Raw genomic sequence first — 21,482 nt, forward strand, 5'->3', positions numbered from 1 at the left:
TGCCAGCTGACCTCAGCAAGGTCAGTCCGCCAGACTACTACAGCAAACCTCGATTTGATGGTGAGGTTGGGATTCGTGTGGAAAGAGTGTTGAGCAGCGCAGTCAGGAATGAGGTTAGAATTAGTGGAGTGTTAAAGTCGAGATGCTTGATGTCTCCTCGGGAGTTTGAGATCCAGAGCAGGCGGAAGACCAGAGCGGCAGTCCAGGGAGATGAGGAGGGTTGAAGATGGGGAAAGGGGCCATTGGTGCGGCCGGGCTGGAAAGTCCTTGCCGAAGAAGTCGCCACGGAAACGGCCGACTTCTGAATGAAAGAAGTGGGCGGGGTCGCGTTCCAGCTATTGACCAATCGGGGCGCGGAACCACGGCAGGGGGCGTGGACTTGCGCTGCGGGAAGCCGGGCCGGGAGGCGAGGGCGCATGCGCGGGGGGTTAGACTATGGGGATTCGCCGGGACTGTAGTGCCGGACATCAGCGTTGGTGATCGCGAAAGGAAGGGATGGCTACCCACTCCATGCACTGGTTCCGCAAGGGGTTGCGGCTACACGACAACCCGGCGCTGAGGGAGGCTTTGCGGGGAGCGAGCACCGTCTGCTGCGTCTACATCCTCGACCCTTGGTTCGCCGGCTCGTCCAGTGTTGGGGTGAACCGCTGGAGGTGAGTGTGTGTCTCCCCCCACCCTCTCCCGAGGTTCGCTAGGACCGGCGGGCATCGGGGCCCTAGTAACGTGACCTCAGCTCGAATAGTCTCTGCGTAGTTGTTGACAGCGGCAGCTTGAAACTGGGCCAGTTATATAAACCATTTATTAATGAGGCTGTTCCGTGTGAGTGCTGCCGCATCAAGCAGGCACTTCATTCAGTTTTCAAAGGTTCAATGTAAATTTATTATCAAAGTACATATATGTCACCATGTACTACCCTGAGCTTTATTGAGGTTGTAATAGCTCGGGGTGATAGTGGGGACAAGCTCCCACAACCTATTAAATGTTCCCAATGACACACGTCTCAAATAGCTTCTGACAGCTAAGTCCAGCATCTGAGGCTTAGCCACTAAGCCCGGCGGAACCGTTTCTACTGACAGGAGAAGGGGCAAAGGCGGGTTAGTGGGACCTTTAAAACCAGTCGCTTCGGGCAGATGGGGCTCTTCGGCCGTTCTTGGTAGCTCATCTAGGAGAGGGAAAACTCTGATCTCAAACCTCCGCTGCCTTGTGGTTATACCCACTCATGGGGAAGACTTTGGGAGTAAACCCTGAGGGGAAAATCCGGAGCTGGAGTCCTAAGGCAGTCCTACGTTCAGTTTCGTGCTGACGGGCAACTTCGTGACGCCGCTGGTACCAAACTGTATCGGTCCCTGCCGTTCCTTTAGAATGATCAGCTACGTGAAGAGCGGGAGCTTGCTACGTGGGCAACATGTACTGTCCATATTGTACTGCCCAGGTCTGTGTATCACGTAGACAGCAATGGTCGACCCCGACCAACGAAGAGCATCAAATATAAATTTATCAAAGTACATTTATGACACCATATGCTACCCTGAGACTTTTTTTGCGGGGATTCACAGAAATGTAATCTTTGCATCTGTATAAGGCGAGTGTTCTGACATCTGTCCTGGGGGGGTTTGCAGATTCGCTGCTGTTTCTCATGAAAGGGAAGGAGGCGGGGCTGTTTCACGACACTGATCAATCAGAGCGCATGACCAAAAAAGGAGGGTGGAGCTTGCGCTGAGGGAAACACAACCACTGGCGTGGGTCTCTGTATTTGGACAGTTTGTTGTCTTCCTCCACATTGGTTGCTTGTGCATCCTGTTGAGTGAGGTCTTCCATTGATTCTGTTGTGTTTCATGTATTTACTGTGCATGCCCACAAGAAAATAAATCCGAGGGTTGTATATGGTGACATGTATACTTTAACTTTGACAGGGCACAGATCTGGCATCCAATGGACTGTGTTTATAATAATTATTTTAAACCCTTTGTGTCAAAATTAAAATTAAAATGCTCTGAATGCTCAACAGTTGGAGCAGCATCCGCAAAGAGGGATATTTGATATTGCAGGTTGAAGACACTGTGTTAGAATGAGTTGTGTTTTTTTTAATTCAGTATGAATGGTTAACTTGTCATTCACAGTTTCCCTGGTGAGAACAGGAGCTCAATTGCCTCATTGAGTCTGCAGTGGTAATTAGACCTCTACACGATGGAAGCCTAGACTTTAACTTTCTCATTGGAATTTGGTTATTTCTAACTTGGCCATTCTGCCTGTCAAGTCTGCTCTGCTATTCTATCGTGGCTGATTTGTTATCCCTCTCAATCTCATTCTCCTGCCTCCTCCCCCAAAAATTTTGACACCCTGACTAATCAAGAACCCAACAACCTCCACTTTTAAATATACTCAGTGACTTTGTCTGTGGCAATGAATTTCACAGAGACACCAGCCCTGGCTAAAGAAATTCTTCCTCATCTCTGGTCTAAAAGGATGTCCTTCCATTCTGAGGCTGTGCTCTCTGATCCTAGACTCTCCCGCTATCGAAAACATCTTCACCACATCCATTCTTTCTATGCCTTTCAATGTTTGATAGGTTTCAATGACATCCCCACCCATTCTTCTAAACTCCAGTGGATCAGGCCCAGAGCACCTGGATACTGCCAGTCCCTCTGAGTACTTGGAACATTTTGTGCTTTATTGATTTATTTGAAGATACAATGTGGAATCGGCCCTTTGAGCCACACCACCAGCAAACTGCTGATTCAACCCTAACCTAATCACAGGGCAATTTACAATAACCAGTTAACCTACTAACCAGTACATCTTTCGACTATGGGAGGACCTGGAGGAAACCCATACATTCAATTGGGGAGGGCGTACAAACCCCCTATAGATGACACCAGAATTGTACACCATCCTCTGATGCCCCGAGGTGTAATAGTGTTGCACTAACCGCTTCACTGCAGTGATGCCCAGATCTAGACTGATTCAGATTAATTTGTCTAACTTGTAGGGAAAGTTTGGAAAAGTTCACTTCTGTGTGCTAAACTCTTCTGTGAGTGGGTCCACATTTTCCCCCACCATTGAAAGCAGATACTGTTCTCTGGTATAGAGAATCTCTAGAACAATGTTGGAGTACACATTCAGAATGGACAGCTTGGTCTGCTGCAGGTTGGCTTTTTAAACTACTCTGGTGATTAATGGAGTACAGTTGAACTGGAAGTGTTCAATGAATGATATTAAGATGGTAATATTCATGTAATCAATAGTAGCTGTAGGTGTGACTGGAATTCTTTCTCAGAAATTGTTCCTATATATGTTCAATGGCCACTTTATTAAGTACAGGAGTTTACTGAATAAAGTAACCATGGGTGTGGAACTCAGTGTGGTCTCCCACTGTAACCCAATCATCTCAAGCTTCAATGACTTTTTCATTCAGAGAAGCTCTTCTGCACACCACTGTTCTAATGTTGTTATTTGAGTTGCTGTCACCTTCCTGTCAGCTTGAACCAGTCTGGCCATTCTTCTCTGACCTCTCTCATTAACAAGGTGTTTTACACCCACAGAAATGCCGCTCACTGGATGTTTTTCCCCCCCTGTTTCTCGCACCATTCTCTGTAAACTTAAGAGACTGTTGTGTATGAAAACTTCAGATCTGTGGTTTCTGAGATACTTAAACCACCCGTTTGGCACCAACAATCAGTCTACAGTCAAAGTCACTTAGATCACATTTTTCCCCATTCTGATGTTTGCTCTAAACAACAACTGAACCTTTTGACCATGTCTGCATGCTTTTATGCATTGAGTTTGCACCACATGAATGGCTGATTTAGATTAAAAGAGCAGGTGTACTGAGTATAGGATGTCTTTAGAGCAATGTCGTTTATTTCAGATTCATGTATCTATCATATGTACATCAAAAGACAGTGAAATAAGTCTTTTGCATCAGCAACCAGCATAACTCAACAATGTGATGAGGGCAGCCTACAAGTCACCACACATTAGATTTTCTAGGTGCAATATTATGCACACAGGAGATTCTGTAGATGCTGAAAATCCAGAGCAACACACACAAAATACTGGAGGATCTCAGCAGGTCAGGCAGCATCTATGGAGGGGAATAAACAGTCAGTGTTTCAGGCTGAGACCCTTCATCAGGATTGGAAAGAAAGGGGGATATGCCAGAATAGGAAGGTGATAGGAGGGGTTGGAGGACAAACTAGAAGCTGATAGGTGAAGCTAGGTGTGTGGAGGAGGGGGATGTAGTAGTAAGTCGGGAGGTGATCTGTGGGAAAGATGAAGGGCTGGATAAGAAGGAATCTGATAGGAGAAGGAAGTGGACCATGGGTGAAAGGGAAGGAGGAGGGGCACCAAGGGGATACGATAGGTGGGTGAGGAGAAGAGGTAAGAGGGAATGGAAGAAGAGGGAAGGGAAAAAATTAATGGAGGTTGGAAACACCAATGTTTATGCCATCAGGATGGGGGCTACCTAGACAGAACATGAGGTGTTGTTCCTCCAACATGAGAGTGGCCTCGTCCTAGCACAAGAGGAGGCCATGGACTGACATATCGGAATGGGAACAGGGATGGGCATTAAAATAGTGGGCCACTGGAATACTGTGAAGTTTGATGACTGGATGGGTCTATTGCAGAGGGGTGATATTGTGGGGAAAGGGTAGGAGTGTTAGGTGGGGGGAATATTCATTGGATCAAAGAGTGATTGGTTCCATATTTAGTGGTGTAGGTGTTGGAGAGACTGATCAAAGTTTGAAATCCGTTCTAATTAATGAAGTGTCCAAACGAAATCAATTTTCTCCAGCTTGCTGTGAAGGACGCCATGGTAAATCTCCTAAGTTTAACTCTCATGATGTGCAAACATATGAAAGTTACTTTTTTTCCTTGTATGCTTATTATGAAATGGAGTGGATTCTGGTTAACTCAGCCATTGGTTAATCAGGGCAGCTGCTTATTTGAGACAACTCTTGAGGAACAAAAACTAATCGAGGAAATAGCCAAGGTTCTGTTGGTTTATTTGGGATACAATGTTGCTTAATTTGGGTAGGAGACCGTTGCTGAGCAGATTCTAACTAACGTCAGTTGCACATACTCTTGTGGCTGTTGGACAACCATGCTTCAAGTGAGCAGTTTTTAAACAGCGTCAATTATGTGTGATTGTGTTCAAAAAGTAGTTATTTTTGTCACTGATGGTTGGCATGAAATAAGCAGTAAGGTAATTCAGAACTTTTCTGCTCACTAATTCCAAGTGTTGAGGCATAGAGATGCCAGAAACAGCCAGGGCTGAAAATGAAACAATTTCACTACTTCAAGTTAGGAACTGTGAAGAATTTGAAAGTATTGACAATTATCTTGAATGTTACAATGAAAATGAAGATTTGAAGGATGCAATCGTCGACAGCATAGTATGAAGGCAGTCCATTATTTGTGCTGACTTTATTCATTGCGTACACTGAATGAATTCGTCCTTTGATAACTAACAGGAACTAACACACTATTTTATAGTACTGCAGTGGTATTGATAGTATTCTAATTTGTTAAGTAGTTTCACTTAAATGCATAGTTCTGTTACTCAGTATGTCTTTCTTATACCTTTAACTTTCCATGACACTCTGGTTAATTGGGGTAGCCACTAAATTGGTCCCAATGTGTCCCAATTAACTGGAATCCACTGTAGGCAACTCTTAGGAGCCACATAAACAATACCACAGGTGATATGTTTTCAGAGCAGGTCTGAGTACCACATTATCAAATATTGTAAAACAGTTCTCAGTTGCATTGGATCCTTGATGAAGTAAGGAGTGTTACCATCTGAATACTGGCACAAAACAATTTCCACATGGCTGTGTAGGAGCAGAGAGATCTGGTGTTGAATATGCATTGGTGTTTGAAAATGGTAGATGTACAAAGAAAGCAAGAACAGGAGGCTCCAGACCTGATAAGTAGAGAGATGTAATCAGAGTCCCTCACCAACTCCCTCCACTCACCCACCAGCAGATGAAATTTAACACGAGGAAGTGGGAGTTCCACCTCTGAGCACATCTACACAGAGCATTGTCACAGGACAGCAACATCCATCATCAAGAACCCCCATCATCCAGGCCATTCCCCTGTCGCTGCTGCCTTAAAGAAGAAGGTACAGGAGCCTCAGGACCCACACCACCAGGTTCAGGAACAGTTATTACCCCTCAACCATCAGGCTCTTGAACTAGAGGTAAAAGCCTCACTTGTCCCATCACTGAACTGTTCCCACAACCTATGGGCCCACTTTCAAGGACTCTCATGTTCTCAATATTCATTGCTTATTTATTTATTACTATTATCTCTGTATTTTATTTCTTTTTGTATTTGCATAGTCAGTAGTGTTTTACAAATTGGTTGTTTGTTGGTCCTGTTGGCTCCAGTCTTTCAGTGATTTATTGTGTTTCTTGTATTTATTGTGAATGACTGCAAGAAAAAGAGCCCTGATGGAGAGCCTCTGCCTGAAATATCTAACTGTTCGTTTATTTCCTCAGATGCTGCCTGACCTGCTGAGTTCCTCCAGCATTTTGTGTGTGTTACCTCTTAATGCAGTTGGCATGCAATTCTAAATTGAAAGGAATGTTAAACACACAGGATAATGCAGAAGCTGGCAATCTAGAGCAAGGCATCAGGACTGGAAAGGAAGGGGGAAGAAGCCAGAATAAGAAGCATGTCGGGGGGGGTTGTTGCTGGAGGAGGAGTACCAACTGGCAGGTGATAGGTGAGACCAGTTGAGGGGGAGGGATATGAAGAAAGAAGCTGGGAGGTGACGGGTGGAAAAGGTGAAGTGCTGGTGAAGAAGGAATCTGGTAGGAGAGGACAGTGGGCCATGGGAGAACGGGAAGGAGGAGGGGAACCAGAGGTAGGTGAGAAGGGGTAAGAGGGGAGCCAGATCTGTGGTGTAGTCTAATATACATTCTCCACCCATACTATCAATCATAGATCCCCACCATCCAGGCCATTATAGGTTCTCTTTGTTCCCATCAGGCAGGAGGTATAGAAATCTGTATTCATAGACCAGGTTCAGCAACAACCACTTCCCCTCAACAGTTGATGTTTTGGCCTGAGACCTTTCTTCGCAACTAGAAAGGAAGGGGCCAGAGCCAGAATAAGAAGGTGGGGCAGGTGTAATGGTTTGTAACTCTAGAACATAAAACTAATTGGAAGTAAAAGATGGGAGTCTGGGAGAACATGTATGGTTTTGTCTTCATTCTTTCAGAGGTGCGCACTTATGACGTGGTGGCATAATGACGTATACCATTCACATACTCTTACATATAACCCCTAATGAATTATATAACAATGTTTAATCAAATATATTAACAATATTACTGAACTATTAAATACACAACACTCCTCTCTGCTTAGCTATAAACTCCAACTATATAAAGAATGTGTGCGTGTGTGTATATATAATTCAGTAAGACTACTATATAGATATCCACAGCAGAGTAAATTTTAAATTACCCCATTCCACGTCAATATTTAATCATTGTGAAGGATTTTACTCTTGGATAACATACTTCCTGACAAGGTAGAGCTACCTTGCTTGGCAGATGAGACTTGTGGCTTTGAAACAGTTCTCGGGTCCTGGGCCCTCCTCTGTGGTGGTTGTAGGAGCTGACTCTGAGGCTGCAGGAGGTGGTTCTGACAGCTCTGGACACCTTTCTTCTCTGAATGCATTAGCACCCTGAACAGTACACGGCAAGCTGATCTATACCGGGCCACCAGGCAAAGCTTTGAGCCAGTCCTTTCATTTTGGCAGGTAGCTCCTCCTACACATCAGCTCTCGGCTTGGATGGGTCAACTCTCAATCCCCACGTAATGCAACCTCAGTCAAAGGCAAGTTCATCCTGGCACTGGTGAAAATGATGGAACAGGGGTTTCTGCTGTACAGTGCAGCCATTTTGGGTGGCCATGTAGACCTTAGACAATGTGGCCTCTTTTCTGGTTTCCCTTTGGATCACCTTTGCAGTAACAAGGAAACATTCGATTTGCATTGGGAAGAATATGTTAAGGACAGTCCTCTTGTAAATGTTTCTGTTATTTCCTTTTTAAAGAGTAAGCAGGACAATCCATCAGCTTTTGCGTGATTAGCCATCCTCTTCAGTTTGGTATTGTAATTGTGCCTTCCAAGAAACAGAGCCCATCCCTGCTGCTGTTAGTGGAACATCCTTCTTCAGACTGAAAACAGACACCAACGGTTGATGACCAGTAATGAGGGTAAACCCTCTACCACACAAATACTGGTTCAAATATTTTGTATCCCACACCAAACTCAAGGCCTCTCTATCGATCTGTGGGTCATTTTCCTCTGCAGTGGTAATGGAACATAATGCCAAGGCTATGGGGCGTTCACTTCCATCACTCATAACATGTGACATGACTGCACCTAATCCATAAGGTGAGGCATCACAGTACAGCTTCACTGGATAATGTGGGTCATAATGTGTCAGTAGAGTGTTTAATGTCACCATTTCCTTAGTCTATTTGAAAGCAACCTTACACAGCTTTGTTGATTGCCATTTCTTCCCGATCTGTAGCAATGAATTCAGGGGTGGAGCACAGTAGTCAGGTTTGGCAGGAACCTGTTATGGTAATTGACAAATCCTAAAAAGGACCACAACTATGACATGTCCTTTGGCCTTGGGGCATCCACCACTGCTTGAATTTTCTCAGCACACTTGTGTGATTCTTGTGCATCATCGCTGTGTTCAATTATTTTCTCCAGTGTAAGTTCTTAGTTGCATATTTGCAGGTATCTTTGAAATGCTATTCAGACTCATTTTGTTGAGTGAAACAGTCAAGCTGGTGCCCAATTCCATTTTAATTTGCCGTTCACTTCTGGAGTAAGCCATATTGGTCGTCTCCTGTAAGTTTTCAGTCCTGTGTCATTCTCATTATTATCATCGGCATGCAGATTGGTGCTCTTTTTGAAACTGCTACTTGACTTTGTATTTTTATCATGTCCCTGTGTAGTCAATTTATTTTTGTCTGCCTGGTATGCTCCTTGTAAGTATCTTACATTTTCTGCAAGTTTTGCAATGAAAAATTTGCCAAGAATAATCATGGTTATGAGACCATGACTGCCTACGTCATACAACACTGCACAAAATGATGATAACTCACTGTTTATGAACCCATGAGTTCCTCCATTTTCTGCATTTTATTTAACTTAAAGTCTTTCTCCTCTTATGAAGGGGGAGAAAAATGTGCTGCTGAAATTTGTTTTTTTTAACTCAAACACTTGGCTGTGCTTCAACCTGTAAGTAGTCATCTCAGGTTCATTTAAAATTTCCTCATTGCCACTGTTGTTTTGTCACTTTAAAGTATAAAACTAAATGAAAGAAAAAGTCGGGAGCCTGGGAGAACGTGTACGGTTTCCTTTTTTGCTTTTAGTGAGACTCACACACTTATGCCATTCATGTACTTTTACATATAACCCATAATGAATTATTTAAACAACAATACTTAGCGTAACAATATATTTACAATATTACTGAAATATTAAATACACAACAGCAGGTGATGGAGGGAGGGAGAGGTGATAAGTGGAAGAGGTATATGCCTGAGAATATCTGAGAGGAGAGGAGAGTGGATGATGAGCGAAAGGGAGGGAAGAGGAAGGTGATAGGTAGGTGAAGAGAAGGGGTGAGAGGAAAGCAGAATGGGGACTGAGAAGAGAGAAGGGGTAGAGGGGTAGAAATTACCGCAAGTTAGAGGGAGATAAAGGGGATGAAGTAATCTGGAAGGTGTTGGGTGGAAGAGGTAAAGGTCTGACAAAGAAGGAACCTGATAGGGCTGAAGAATAAATTGGAATAAAGTTTATTTAATGAGTATAAAACAAAACGAAATTGAACCTGATATTTGAAAGTTCGAAATAACACGGTAAATAACGCAATTATATGTGCATCGAAGAAGACCAAATAAAGGATTTGAGGAAAATAACACAATCTGTTCAGAGGGCTAAATTTAGTCATAATTATTGAGTCACATTACACAGAGAATATACAGCTTAAGTACTTTTCTGAAGTCTAAAATCCCCATGTTCACACCAATCAAACAATTTAATGATGCCGTTTGGCAGACAGCCAAAGTGTGTGCTATTTTATGGCTATGACGGTCTGATGCTTTACTTAGTAACGTAAGCAAGTAGAGAGAGCCAGATCTGATTTGAAGCGCTTTAGCATCTTTAATCCTCACAGAATGGGTGAGAATATTGTTTTAGAATCAGAATCAGGTTTAATATCACTGACGTAAGTCATGAAATTTGTTGTTTTGCAGCAGCAGTACAGTGCAATATGAACAACAAACTATACATTAAATAAGAAATACGTATATAACAAAATTTAATAGAGGTGCAAATAGAAAGCAAAAATACTGAGGTAGTGTTCATGGCTGCATTGTCCACTCAGATATCAGATGACAGAGAGGAAGAAGCTGTTTCTAAAACATTGGTATATGTTTTCAGGCTCCTCATAGTTCCAGTCCGATGGTAGCAATGGGAAGAGGGCATGTTCTGGTTGATGAGGGTCCTGAATGATGGACGTTGCCTTTCTGAGGCATCGCCCTTTAAAGTTGTCCTGGATGCTGGGGAGGCTAGTGCCCATGATGGAATTAACTGAGTTTGGAACTTGCTGCAGCTTTTTCTGATCCTGTACAGTGCCCTCCCACCCCCATATCCGACGATGATGCCACCAGTTAGAATGCTTTCTGCGATACTTCTGTGGAAGTTTATGAGGGTTGTTGGTGACATATCAAACCTCCTCAAATTTAATTCATTCGTGTTAGAATTGATGTTCCAAGATGGCTGCAATTCTGTGTGCAGCTCCCATGGGAACCATCAAATATTCCTATTTTGGATGACTACAGCTGAAATCCACAATCACAGCCGTGGGTACTACATTGTTTTAAGACTTTTTAAAAATCTATCGATCTTCAAAATCAGCAGACCCCAAACTGCAGGCTCAGGTCACGAGTGCAGTTTTACTTTATGAGAAAGAAAACAAGGAACCAGTGTTGGGCTGCAAGTTAGATTGCAGCACAGACGCCTTGGAGACGCTTCTCATTACTACCCTGCTGGTGAACGTACAGTCTCTGGAAAATAAAATTGAAGACCTCAGAGAAGGATTACAGTACCAGAGGGACATCAGGGACTGCTGTGTACTTTGCTTCACTGAAACGTGGCTCACCCCCTCCATTTTGGATGCAGCGTTCAGCCCAAAGGCTTTACCATACATTGCATAGACGAGACATGGAGGTGGGGGGGGGGTGTGTTTTATGGTAAACTCACTGTGGTACACAGATGTGCCGGTTCTGTCTCTGTCCTGTACATCTAGTGGTCAAGGGTCTGCCAAGGGAGTTTCACTCATCATCCTGGTAGCAGTGTACATCACACCCTGGCCAATGTCAGGCAGGCACTGGAGGAGAAGAGCATCAAGATCTGCAGGGATCAAACTGCACACTCTGAAGCCTTCCCGAACATTGCAGGGGATTTCAACCAGGCCGGCTTGAAGAAATCTCTGACCAACCACCACCAACCTATCACCTGTGGAACTGGGGGACCCACCACATGTGGCCACTGTTCCACCACTATCAGGAGAGCTTACCGTGCCATCCCATTCCTGCAGGTAGGATATTGTGGCTAATCAGCCATGATGCAATGGCAGAGCAGACTCGATGGGCCAAATGGCCTAATTCTGCACCTATATCTTATGGTCTTAGATGGGGGCACCAAGGTAGTGCAACACTATTTCAACTCTGCTTTGAGTTCAATTCCAGCCCTGTCTGTAAGGAGCTTGTGTGTTCTCCACGTGACTGCATGGGTTTCCTCCGGGTGCTCTGGTTTCCTCCCCCAGTCCAAAGAGCTACTGTTAATTGGTCCTGGGGTGTAGCTTGTCAGGCTGGAAGGGTCTATCCCGCACTATATCTCAATTAAGACTGGAGCCTTTGGAAATTAGTGTTGATGGGCATTGTTGATCCAAAGTGAACTTGTTGCTCTTTCCTGGCCTATAGCTACTGAGTTAAGAATGGAGCATCTGGAAAGGGGCGTTGATAGCCTTTCACAGTTGCATGAAGTGGCTGTCGGGCTCTGAATGAGAAAGTGGCCTGTTATGCTGGAGATCAGAGTTACTAGCAGCTGAAATTAGATATTAAAGTGCACGATTGGAAAATGTTTGTTACCTTTGTTGAATTGGACTATAAAATTGTAGTTTTAACTATAGTTTAATTTATGCTTGAACTTTTAGTACATTTAACTGTTCAGTTGGATTTTATTTTATGGTTGCAGTTGCCTTTGTATCTTTCTGAAAACTTCTAAGTTTCAGTGGTGGGTATTGCATTATTTGAATGTGGCTGTCTTATTGCAGTGCTAGCGCAGGAAAGTAAAATCCATCATCAAGGATCCCCATCACCCAGGACCTGCCTCTTCTTACTGCTGTCATCAGGGAGGAGGTACAGCAGCCTGAAGACACACACTCAACCTTTCAGAAACAGCTTCTTCCCCTTCGCCAACAGATTTCTGAACAGACAATGAACTACCTCAGTCTTGTGTTTTCTTTTTGCATTACTTTATTTATCTAACTTTATTTTTTGAGGTATACTTATTGTAATTTATAGTTTTTGGCCAAGTACTGCTGTTGCAAAACAACAAATTTCGTGACTTACCAGTGATATTAACCAGATTCTGAAGGATTTGGAAGTTTAACAGGATCTGCATCACAATGTAAATTAAAGTAGAAAAATCGTAAAGGGTTGAAGGAGAGGGGAAGAAGCTTGACATGCCTTCATGAAAGCCATGTTTCCAGTCCCTTTTCCATGGCGAACCGCAGAGGGACTGTCCCACAGAAAGCCGTGGATATGGCCCTGTCCAGCAGAGAGCACAGCGTTCAGCAAAGCAGCTTCCATCATCGAGGACCCCCACCGTTCACGACACGCTCTCTTCTCGCTGCTGCCATCAGGAAGAAGGTACAGGATCGACGAAACATCAGGATCCAACGCCCTCATAACTTTACTTTCCAGAAAGAAAGTTGGGAAGCTGGTGCATGCACAAGGTGATATTTTCTAGAAAAACATGTTCCTGGTACACTTGATTGTGTTCAATAAAGGATGGCGAGGATGTGGAAATCTTAAGGCTTCTCTTTATGCACATATCCCATCCCTATCCCTCTACCTAATGTCATGCCTATCTTAAGATGGGTTAAGACAGCACAGTTTGATGTACATTTAGTGGCCACTTTACTAGGTACATCTGCTTGTTGATGCAAATATCTAATCAGCCAATCACATGGCAGTAACTCAATGTATAAAAGCATGCAGACATGGTCAAGAGGTTCAGCTGTTCAGAATGGGGAAGAAATGTGATCTAAATGACTTTGACCCGTGGAATGACTGCAGTGCCAGAACAGGTTGTTTGAGTATCTCAGAAACTGCTTATCTCCTGTGATTTTCACACACAGCAAACTCTAAGGTTTGCAGAGAATGGTGTGGAAAAACAAAAAAAAATTCAGTAAGAGGCCATGCTGCAGGCAAACGTGCCTTGTTAATGAGAGAGGCCAGAGGAGGATAGCCAGACCGGTTCAAATAATTCAAGGGGAGGTTTGGTGTAGTGGTAATTATCATTGGATCAGTAATCCAGAGACCCAGTTATATGATGGGGACATGAGTTTGAATCCCACCATAGCAGGTGGTGAACTTCTATTCAATAAAAATATCTGATGATCTTGAAACCATGTCGGTTGTCATAAAAACCCATCTGGTTCACTAATGTCTTTTAGGGGAGGAATCCTGCCGTCCTTGCTCCAGACCCACAGCAGTAGGTTGGGCAACTAGGAAAGAGCAATAAATAAAATGCTGGCGATGAATACAACAGTGGTGTGTGGAAGAGCATCAGTGACCACTTTATTATGCACAGGAGGTGCTGGGTACTGAGTGTAGTTAAGTTTGGTGTCATATGCACCTGTATGGTAAGTAATTTTAAAGAAAACCATTAAGGCAGCTGCATCCAGACAGGACAAAGTATGTCATACATAAATCATGTTACCCAGTGAAATTGGACTGCTCAGTCAAAATCTCAGTGCAGACATGCCATGGGTGGTGGCAGAGGCAGATACATGCATTAGGGGCATTTAAGAGACTCTTAGATATTCACCTGGATAATAGAAAACTGGAGGGTTTTGTGGGAGGGAAGTGTTCAATTGATCTTAGAGTAGATGAAAAGGTCGGCACAGCATCGAGGGCCAAAGGGCCTGTGCAGTGCTGTACTGTTCTATGTTAAATGCGGTTAATTATGTTTCTGTATTTAACCCTATTTTCTCTCCTTGCCTATCCCATCCTGAGATTTATGTTCTGCGGGCATTCACAGTAAATACAAAGAAACACAGGATCATTGGTTGTTTGTCTGTGTGGTTTTTCCAACATGTAAAAAAAAAAGCAAGAAACTGTGCAATCACAAAAAAAATAACAAATAAATGGGCAAAAGTATCAAGAACATGTTGTGAGCCCATAGGTTCAGGAATTAGTTTAGTGTTGTACAAGTGAAGTTATCCCCTCTGGTTCCAGAACCTGATGGTTGAGGGGTGATAACTGTTCCTGATCCTGGTGGTGTGGGTCTTGGGGCTCCTGTACCTCCTTCCGGATGGGAGCAGTGGGAAGAGAGCATGTGCTGAATGGTGGGAGGTGGGGGTCATTGATGACGGATGCTGCTTTCCTGCGACAGTGCTCCTTGTCGATGTGCTCAATGGAGGGGAGGGCTGGGCCGTATCCATGACTGTTTCTAGGTTTTCTCCATTGGTGTTCCTGTACCAGGCCCTTGTGCGGCAGTCAGTATGTTCTTTACCACGCATCAATAGAAGTTTGTCAAAGCTGAGTCATTAAGGGAGAATTAGAAATATCTGGTTTTGAAGTCTCTAATATATTTGTATCTGTTGTAAGGGTCTGCATGCAGGTACTGGGACTCAGTGGTTTCCCTTCTATTTGCCTAAATGAATAGAGAATTGATTCTCCTGTATTCTACGTTGAATTCTTCCCTGGCTGGACCTGGTGCCCGGGTCACTCTTATCTTGCTTCTGTTTTAATATATAAAAGATGATCTAGGAACTTTGTTTCACCAGATTCCTGCTGCAGTGTCTGGAAGATCTTGACGCCAGCCTTCGAGAGCTGAACTTGCGGCTGTACGTTATACGTGGGCAGCCGGCTGACGTATTCCCTCGGCTTTTCAAGGCAAGTTCTCTACATCTGAAGTTTACTCATAGTCATTCTTACCAGTTAGATAGATTTTAAATAAGTTCTGTATTTTATTAGTCCATAAGACAATAAGGCATAGAAGCAGAATTTGGCCATTTGGCCCATCGAGTCCGCTGCACCATTCCATCATGACTGTTTTTATGATCCCTCTCAACCCCATTCTCCTGCCTTCTCCCCGTAACCTTGACTGATCTAGAACCTGTCAGTCTCTGCTTTAAATATACTCGATGACGGCCTCCACAGCCGACTGTCACAATGAATCCACAGATTCCTTGACCTCTGCTGATAAACAAAACTTGCAATAACCTCATCTCAATAACCTCTTGGCAGTGTGGAGGATCAGAGTCAAGCCAAGTCACTTTTATTGTCATTTCAACCATAACTGCTGGTACAGTACACAGTAAAAACGAAACAATGATCCTCCAGGACCATGGTGCTACATGAAACACAAAACTACACTAGACTATGTGAAACAACACAAAACTACACCAGACTTCAGGCCTACACGGGACTACATAAAGTGCACAAAACAGTAAACAAGACAATAGACACAGTAAAAGACAATTACAATATAATAAATGATGTAAATGTAAACAACGTTTTAGCAGGAATTGAGAAAGAAATGAGTAAAAATTGAAATGTGTGTGTGTGTGTGGTCGGTCTAATGGCTTGGTGGGGGAAAGGGATCTTGGGATCAGAGTCCATAGGACACTCAAAGCTGCTGTACAGGTTGACTCTGTGGTTAAGAATACATACGGTGCATTGGCCTTCATCAATCATGGAATTGAGTTTAGGAGCCGAGAGGTAATGTTACAGCTGTATAGGACCCTGGTCAGACCCCACTTGGAGTACTGTGCTCAGTTCTGGCCGCCTCACTACAGGAAGGATGTGGAAACCATAGAAAGGGTACAGAGGAGATTCACAAGGATATTGCCTGGATTGGGGAGCAAGTGCTATGAGAATAGGTTGAGTGAACTTGGCCTTTTCTCCTTGGAGCAATGGAGGATGAAAGGTGACCTGATAGAGGTGTATAAGATGATGAGAGGTACTGATCATGTGGATAGCCAGAAGCTTTTTCCCAGGGCTGGAATGGCTATCATGAGAGGGCACAGTTTTAAGATGCTTGAAAGTAGATACAGAGGAAATGTCAGGGGTATGTTTTTTATGCAGAGAGTGGTGAGTGCGTGGAATGGGCTGCCAGTGATGGTGGTGGAGGCGGATATGATAGTCTTTTAAGAGACTCCTGGATAGGTACATGGAGCTTAGAAAAATAGACAGCTATGGATAACCTTAGGTAATTTCTCCGGTAAGGACATGTTTGGTGCAGCGTTGTGGGCCAAAGGGCCTGTATTGTGCTGTAGGTTTTCTGTGTTTCTAAACCACAAGTGCTTCCGATTTGTTACAATTGGCCACTTCCAGTCTACGGTCACGTTGGGTGATCAGTATTCTCCAGCAGTTTGGTCATGTTGGGTGATCAGTATTTTCCAGCAGTTTGGTCACGTTGGGTGATCAATATTCTCCAGTCTTTGGTCACGTTGGGTGATCAGTATTCTCCAGTCTTTGGTCACGTTGGGTGATCAGTATTCTCCAGTCTTTGGTCACGTTGGGTGATCAGTATTCTCCAGCAGTTTGGTCACGTTGGGTGATCAGTATTCTCCAGTCTTTGGTCACATTGGGTGATCAGTATTCTCCAGCAGTTTGGTCACGTTGGGTGATCGGTATTCTCCAGCAGTTTGGTCACGTTGGGTGATCGGTATTCTCTAGCAGTTTGGTCACGTAGGGTGATCGGTATTCTCCAGCAGTTTGGTCACGTTGGGTGATCGGTATTCTCCAGCAGTTTGGTCACGTTGGGTGATCGGTATTTTCCAGCAGTTTGGTCACGTTGGGTGATCGGTATTCTCCAGTCTTTGGTCACGTTGGGTGATCAGTATTCTCCAGTCTTTGGTCACGTTGGGTGATGAGTATTCTCCAGTCTTTGGTCACGTTGGGTGATCAGTATTTTCCAGCAGTTTGGTCACGTTGGGTGATCAGTATTCTCCAGCAGTTTGGTCACGTTAGGTGATTAGTATTCTCCAGCAGTTTGGTCACGTTGGGTGGTCGGTATTCTCCAGTCTTTGGTCACGTTGGGTGATCAGTATTCTCCAGCAGTTTGGTCACGTTGGGTGATCAGTACTCTCCAGCAGTTTGGTCACGTTGGGTGATCAGTATTCTCCAGCAGTTTGGTCACGTTGGGTGATCGGTATTCTCCAGCAGTTTGGTCACGTTGGGTGATCGGTATTCTCCAGCAGTTTGGTCACGTTGGGTGATCGGTATTCTCCAGCAGTTTGGTCACGTTGGGTGATCGGTATTCTCCAGCAGTTTGGTCACGTTGGGTGATCGGTATTCTCCAGCAGTTTGGTCACGTTGGGTGATCGGTATTCTCCAGCAGTTTGGTCACGTTGGGTGATCGGTATTCTCCAGCAGTTTGGTCACGTTGGGTGATCGGTATTCTCCAGCAGTTTGGTCACGTTGGGTGATCGGTATTCTCCAGCAGTTTGGTCACGTTGGGTGATCGGTATTCTCCAGCAGTTTGGTCACGTTGGGTGATCAGTATTCTCCAGTCTTTGGTCACGTTGGGTGATCAGTATTCTCCAGCAGTTTGTCCTGACAGTGATTATGCTTGTCTGGCCGTTTGAACCTTCTCAACACAAAAGGGCACGTCAGCTTTCTAAGTCTCAGTTCACCAGTCTTTCTCCAAATCCTTGGAATCTTTTTGTTCCTCAGTCTATTGTGCTGCCTTTATGAAATGACAATTGAATTTGTTTTCAGGCAGTGGATTGTGTTGTGAGTGCTGCGCTGGAAAAGATCTCTTTCTTTACCAATATGCCATGATTGTGTATGTTCTGTTCCTTCATCCTGTTGCCAAGGTGGGAGGGGAAAATCGTTCTCTTTATTCTAATTGTATACACACCTCACACTTCTCCTTTCAAGCTTCTCTAAAGAGAACAAAGAGTACAGCAGGTTAAGAGCTAGGACTGTCAGGCTGGGTGGCAGCCTCTTCCCCCGGACTCCTTAACACTCTGCTGTCCCCCTCCTGTACACAGTCTGAATGTCCTGCCACCCCGCGTCCCCTTCCCACCTCCCAACTCGCAGACACACTCTCATCCTGCACTGCTCACTTTTCACATATTTGTATCACTGTTGCCAGTAAGGTAGTACCGTCTTACATAACCAAGCTCTTTACACCTTATGCCAACCTGTCACCTTTCAAGCCATGCCTGTCAGGGACTTGTGCTGATAGTATTCTGTGAGTGTACGTGCTGGATTGTAATTGTGTGCTGTGTGTGACCGTGGCCCCGGAGGAACAATGTTTCGTTTAGCCGTATTCGTGTGAATGGTTGAATGGCAATTAAACCTAAATTTGAAATGTCTGTCTACATAACCAAAGTCTCTCTTGTGCAAAGCCATTTTGCTAAGCTGTACAGGGGCTGGAGCTGAACCCGTGTTTAGATTAGACCTTATTTGTTTGGTCTTAGAAGGCATAATTTATTAAACCCTTGGTTCTGTATCCCACACTTCAGAAACCTGTGCACATATTAAACCAGAATGCTCTCTGCCTGTAATAGTTATCAACTTTCTTCATCAAAATCTGCCTGGTTTTGATCTCCCTCCCTATGTTGACCTGCACTGCACTTTCTCTGTAACTGTTACATGGCAATCTGCATTATTGTTGTTTTATCTTGCTCTAACTTGCTCTTGGTGTTTTTTTGTCTGGGATGGGGGATTTAGGGGTTAATGTGTCTGATCTGTTTTGTCTGCTGTTTTTGATGTGGGAGGAGGGACTTGGAGGTTGACGAACCTGTTCAGGTTTTGTTTTTTTTATGAGGAGGTGGGATTTGGGGCTTGATGATTGAGCTGCCTTTCTTGGTTTCATAGATACCTGGAGAATTGAATGATTTCAGAGTTCTGTACTTTGATCATCGATAAACCTTTAAAACTTAATGCAATGTGTAATGATCTGATCTGTATGAACAGTATGCAAGGCAAACTTTTCACTGTATCATGGTGCACGTTGCCAATCTAATAGTCTCTTATTTTCTGTTTATCAGTTTTCATCTTGACCATTACCTCAGCCATCATGACTTTACTAGGTCGTGGGCGTTGGGTTTCCTCTGGGTGCTCTGGTTTCCTCCCACAGTCTGGTTCATGGCTTAATTGATCATTCTAAATGATCCTGTGATTAGACTAGCATTATATTGGTGGGTTGCTGAGCAGTGTGGCTCAAAGGAGCAGAAGTGCCTGTTCTGTGGTGCATCTCTACATAAATAAATATCTTCTCTTGTACAGGCAGATGAAGAATACTTAAGACCTCTATTCATCGCTCTTTTCCTCTGTAAATGGGTATAATCCCCCCTTGTGCTATTCTTTTGTCCAGAGTTGTCTTGATTCCCTTTCTTGTTCATTGCCAATTCTCTTTGCTGTCTCTTGTTTCTCTCTTTACCTTTACTGACACATAGTAGTGTCAGTAACATTATACTGTTGTTACATTAGTGTGCTCCTCACACCTTATGCCAACCTGTCAATCTTCAGGCCATGCCTGTCAGGGACTTGTGCTGATACTATTCAGTGAGTGTATGTGCTGGGTTGTAACTACATGCGTTGTATGTGATGTGTCTGTATTTGGCCTCATTGCTGTTTGGCAATGGTAAGGGTCCAGAGAAGGTTCACAAGAATTATCTTGGGGATGAAAGGGTTAACTTATGAGGCGCTCTGAGCCTGTACTCACTGGAGTTTGGAAGAATGAGGGTGGGATCTCATTGAAACCTATTGAATAGTCTAGACAGAGTGGATGTGAAGAGGATGCTTCCTATAGTGGGGGAGTCTAGGACCAGAGGGGCACAGCCTCAGAACAGAGGGATGTCCATTTAGAACAGAGATGAGGAGGGGTTTCTTTAGCCAGGCGGTGGTGAATCTGTGGAGATCATTGCCACAGACAGCTGTGGAGGCCAGGTCACTGAGTGTATTTAAAGCAGGTGTTGACAGGTTCTTGGTTAGTCAGGGTGTCCAATGTTGCAAGGAGAAGACAGGAAAAAAAGGGGTTGAGGGGGATACTAAATCATCGATGATGGGGTGGCAGAGCAAACTCTGGCGATGTCTTATGGTCTTAATTTTTAAACTGACATCTGCTGTACATCCCAATTTCCAAGCTTATAATGTACTCTCATCATCCATTCCTTGGGTTTTAAAAAAACCTGAATCTCTTTCATCATCTAGGGAATTTTAGTTTGTTTGTTCTGCTTGGCCTGGACCCAAACCATTTCCTCTCAAGGGTTGCTCATAGTCCAATCCATCTTGGCACTGAATAAACTATAGTTCTTCCAGCTGAGTATTTATACTCGAGATGGCTTTGTCCATAATTAGCCCAAGCCCAGTGATCAAGGATCACTCTTCCTTGCATGACCCTAGACCCAGGTTCAATTCCTGCCACTGTCAGTGAAGAGTTTGTCCATTCTCCCCATGTCTGCATGGGTTCCTTTCAGATGCTCCGGTTTCCTCCAACATTCCAAAGACGTGCTGGTTAGTCGGTTAATTGGTCAGATGGTGAATTTAGGTGGTTCGCTGGGCCAGAAGGGCCTGCTACTGTGATGTATTTCTAAATCGTGGGACAAGCAGTTTCCCCACAAGGAGATAAGGGAATACCTGCTGATTTTTTTATGATTAAACTTGGAAATCAGAATGCTGGTGTTCATGTCCCAGTTTTGGAAGTTATCGAAAAAGCCAAGGAAGGCTGCTTCTTTGATCTTAAACAAAAAAAAATATGCTCACACTCATACTAGAGGAAGATGTACTGATTCTCTTGGTCAACTCGAAGCAGAAATGGTAAAGGAAGAACCTTCTGCTAATGCATGGTCAGTAAGGAGAGAGGTGAGAAGGCAAAGCCCCCAGTGAAGTTGTCCTTCTGAGAAAATGGTTGGAGCATTGTCTTTCCTAGACAAAATGCAGTTAGCCAGAGAGATGGCACAAGAACTCATGGTAACATCTGTCATATAGACATGAGTTGAGGCCAGTTCAGGAGTTTGATGGTTCTGGGGTAATAACTGTTCCTGAATCTGGTGGAGTGAGTCCTGAGGCTCCTGCGGCTCCTGCGCCTTCTTCCTGATGGCAGCAGCAAGAAGAGAGCATGGCCTAGGTGACGAGGGCCCTTAATGATGAATGCTATCTTTTTGAGATATCGCCTTTTGAAGATG

At 44.1% G+C, this 21,482-nt stretch overlaps 1 protein-coding gene across 1 annotated transcript in view; it reads left to right on the forward strand.

The window, feature by feature from the left end:
* The first annotated feature begins 422 nt into the window (after positions 1–422).
* Positions 423–21,482, forward strand: part of LOC140195259 (cryptochrome-1) — a 55,257-nt gene continuing 34,197 nt past the window's right edge. The window contains exons 1-2 of the mRNA XM_072253315.1: positions 423–653; positions 15,123–15,231. Coding sequence (XP_072109416.1) covers positions 496–653; positions 15,123–15,231 — 267 coding nt within the window. The 5' untranslated portion in view covers positions 423–495. The remainder of the gene's footprint in view (positions 654–15,122; positions 15,232–21,482) is intronic.

This window comes from Mobula birostris, chromosome 3 (assembly GCF_030028105.1).
Source record: "Mobula birostris isolate sMobBir1 chromosome 3, sMobBir1.hap1, whole genome shotgun sequence".
Taxonomy (NCBI): domain Eukaryota; kingdom Metazoa; phylum Chordata; class Chondrichthyes; order Myliobatiformes; family Myliobatidae; genus Mobula; species Mobula birostris.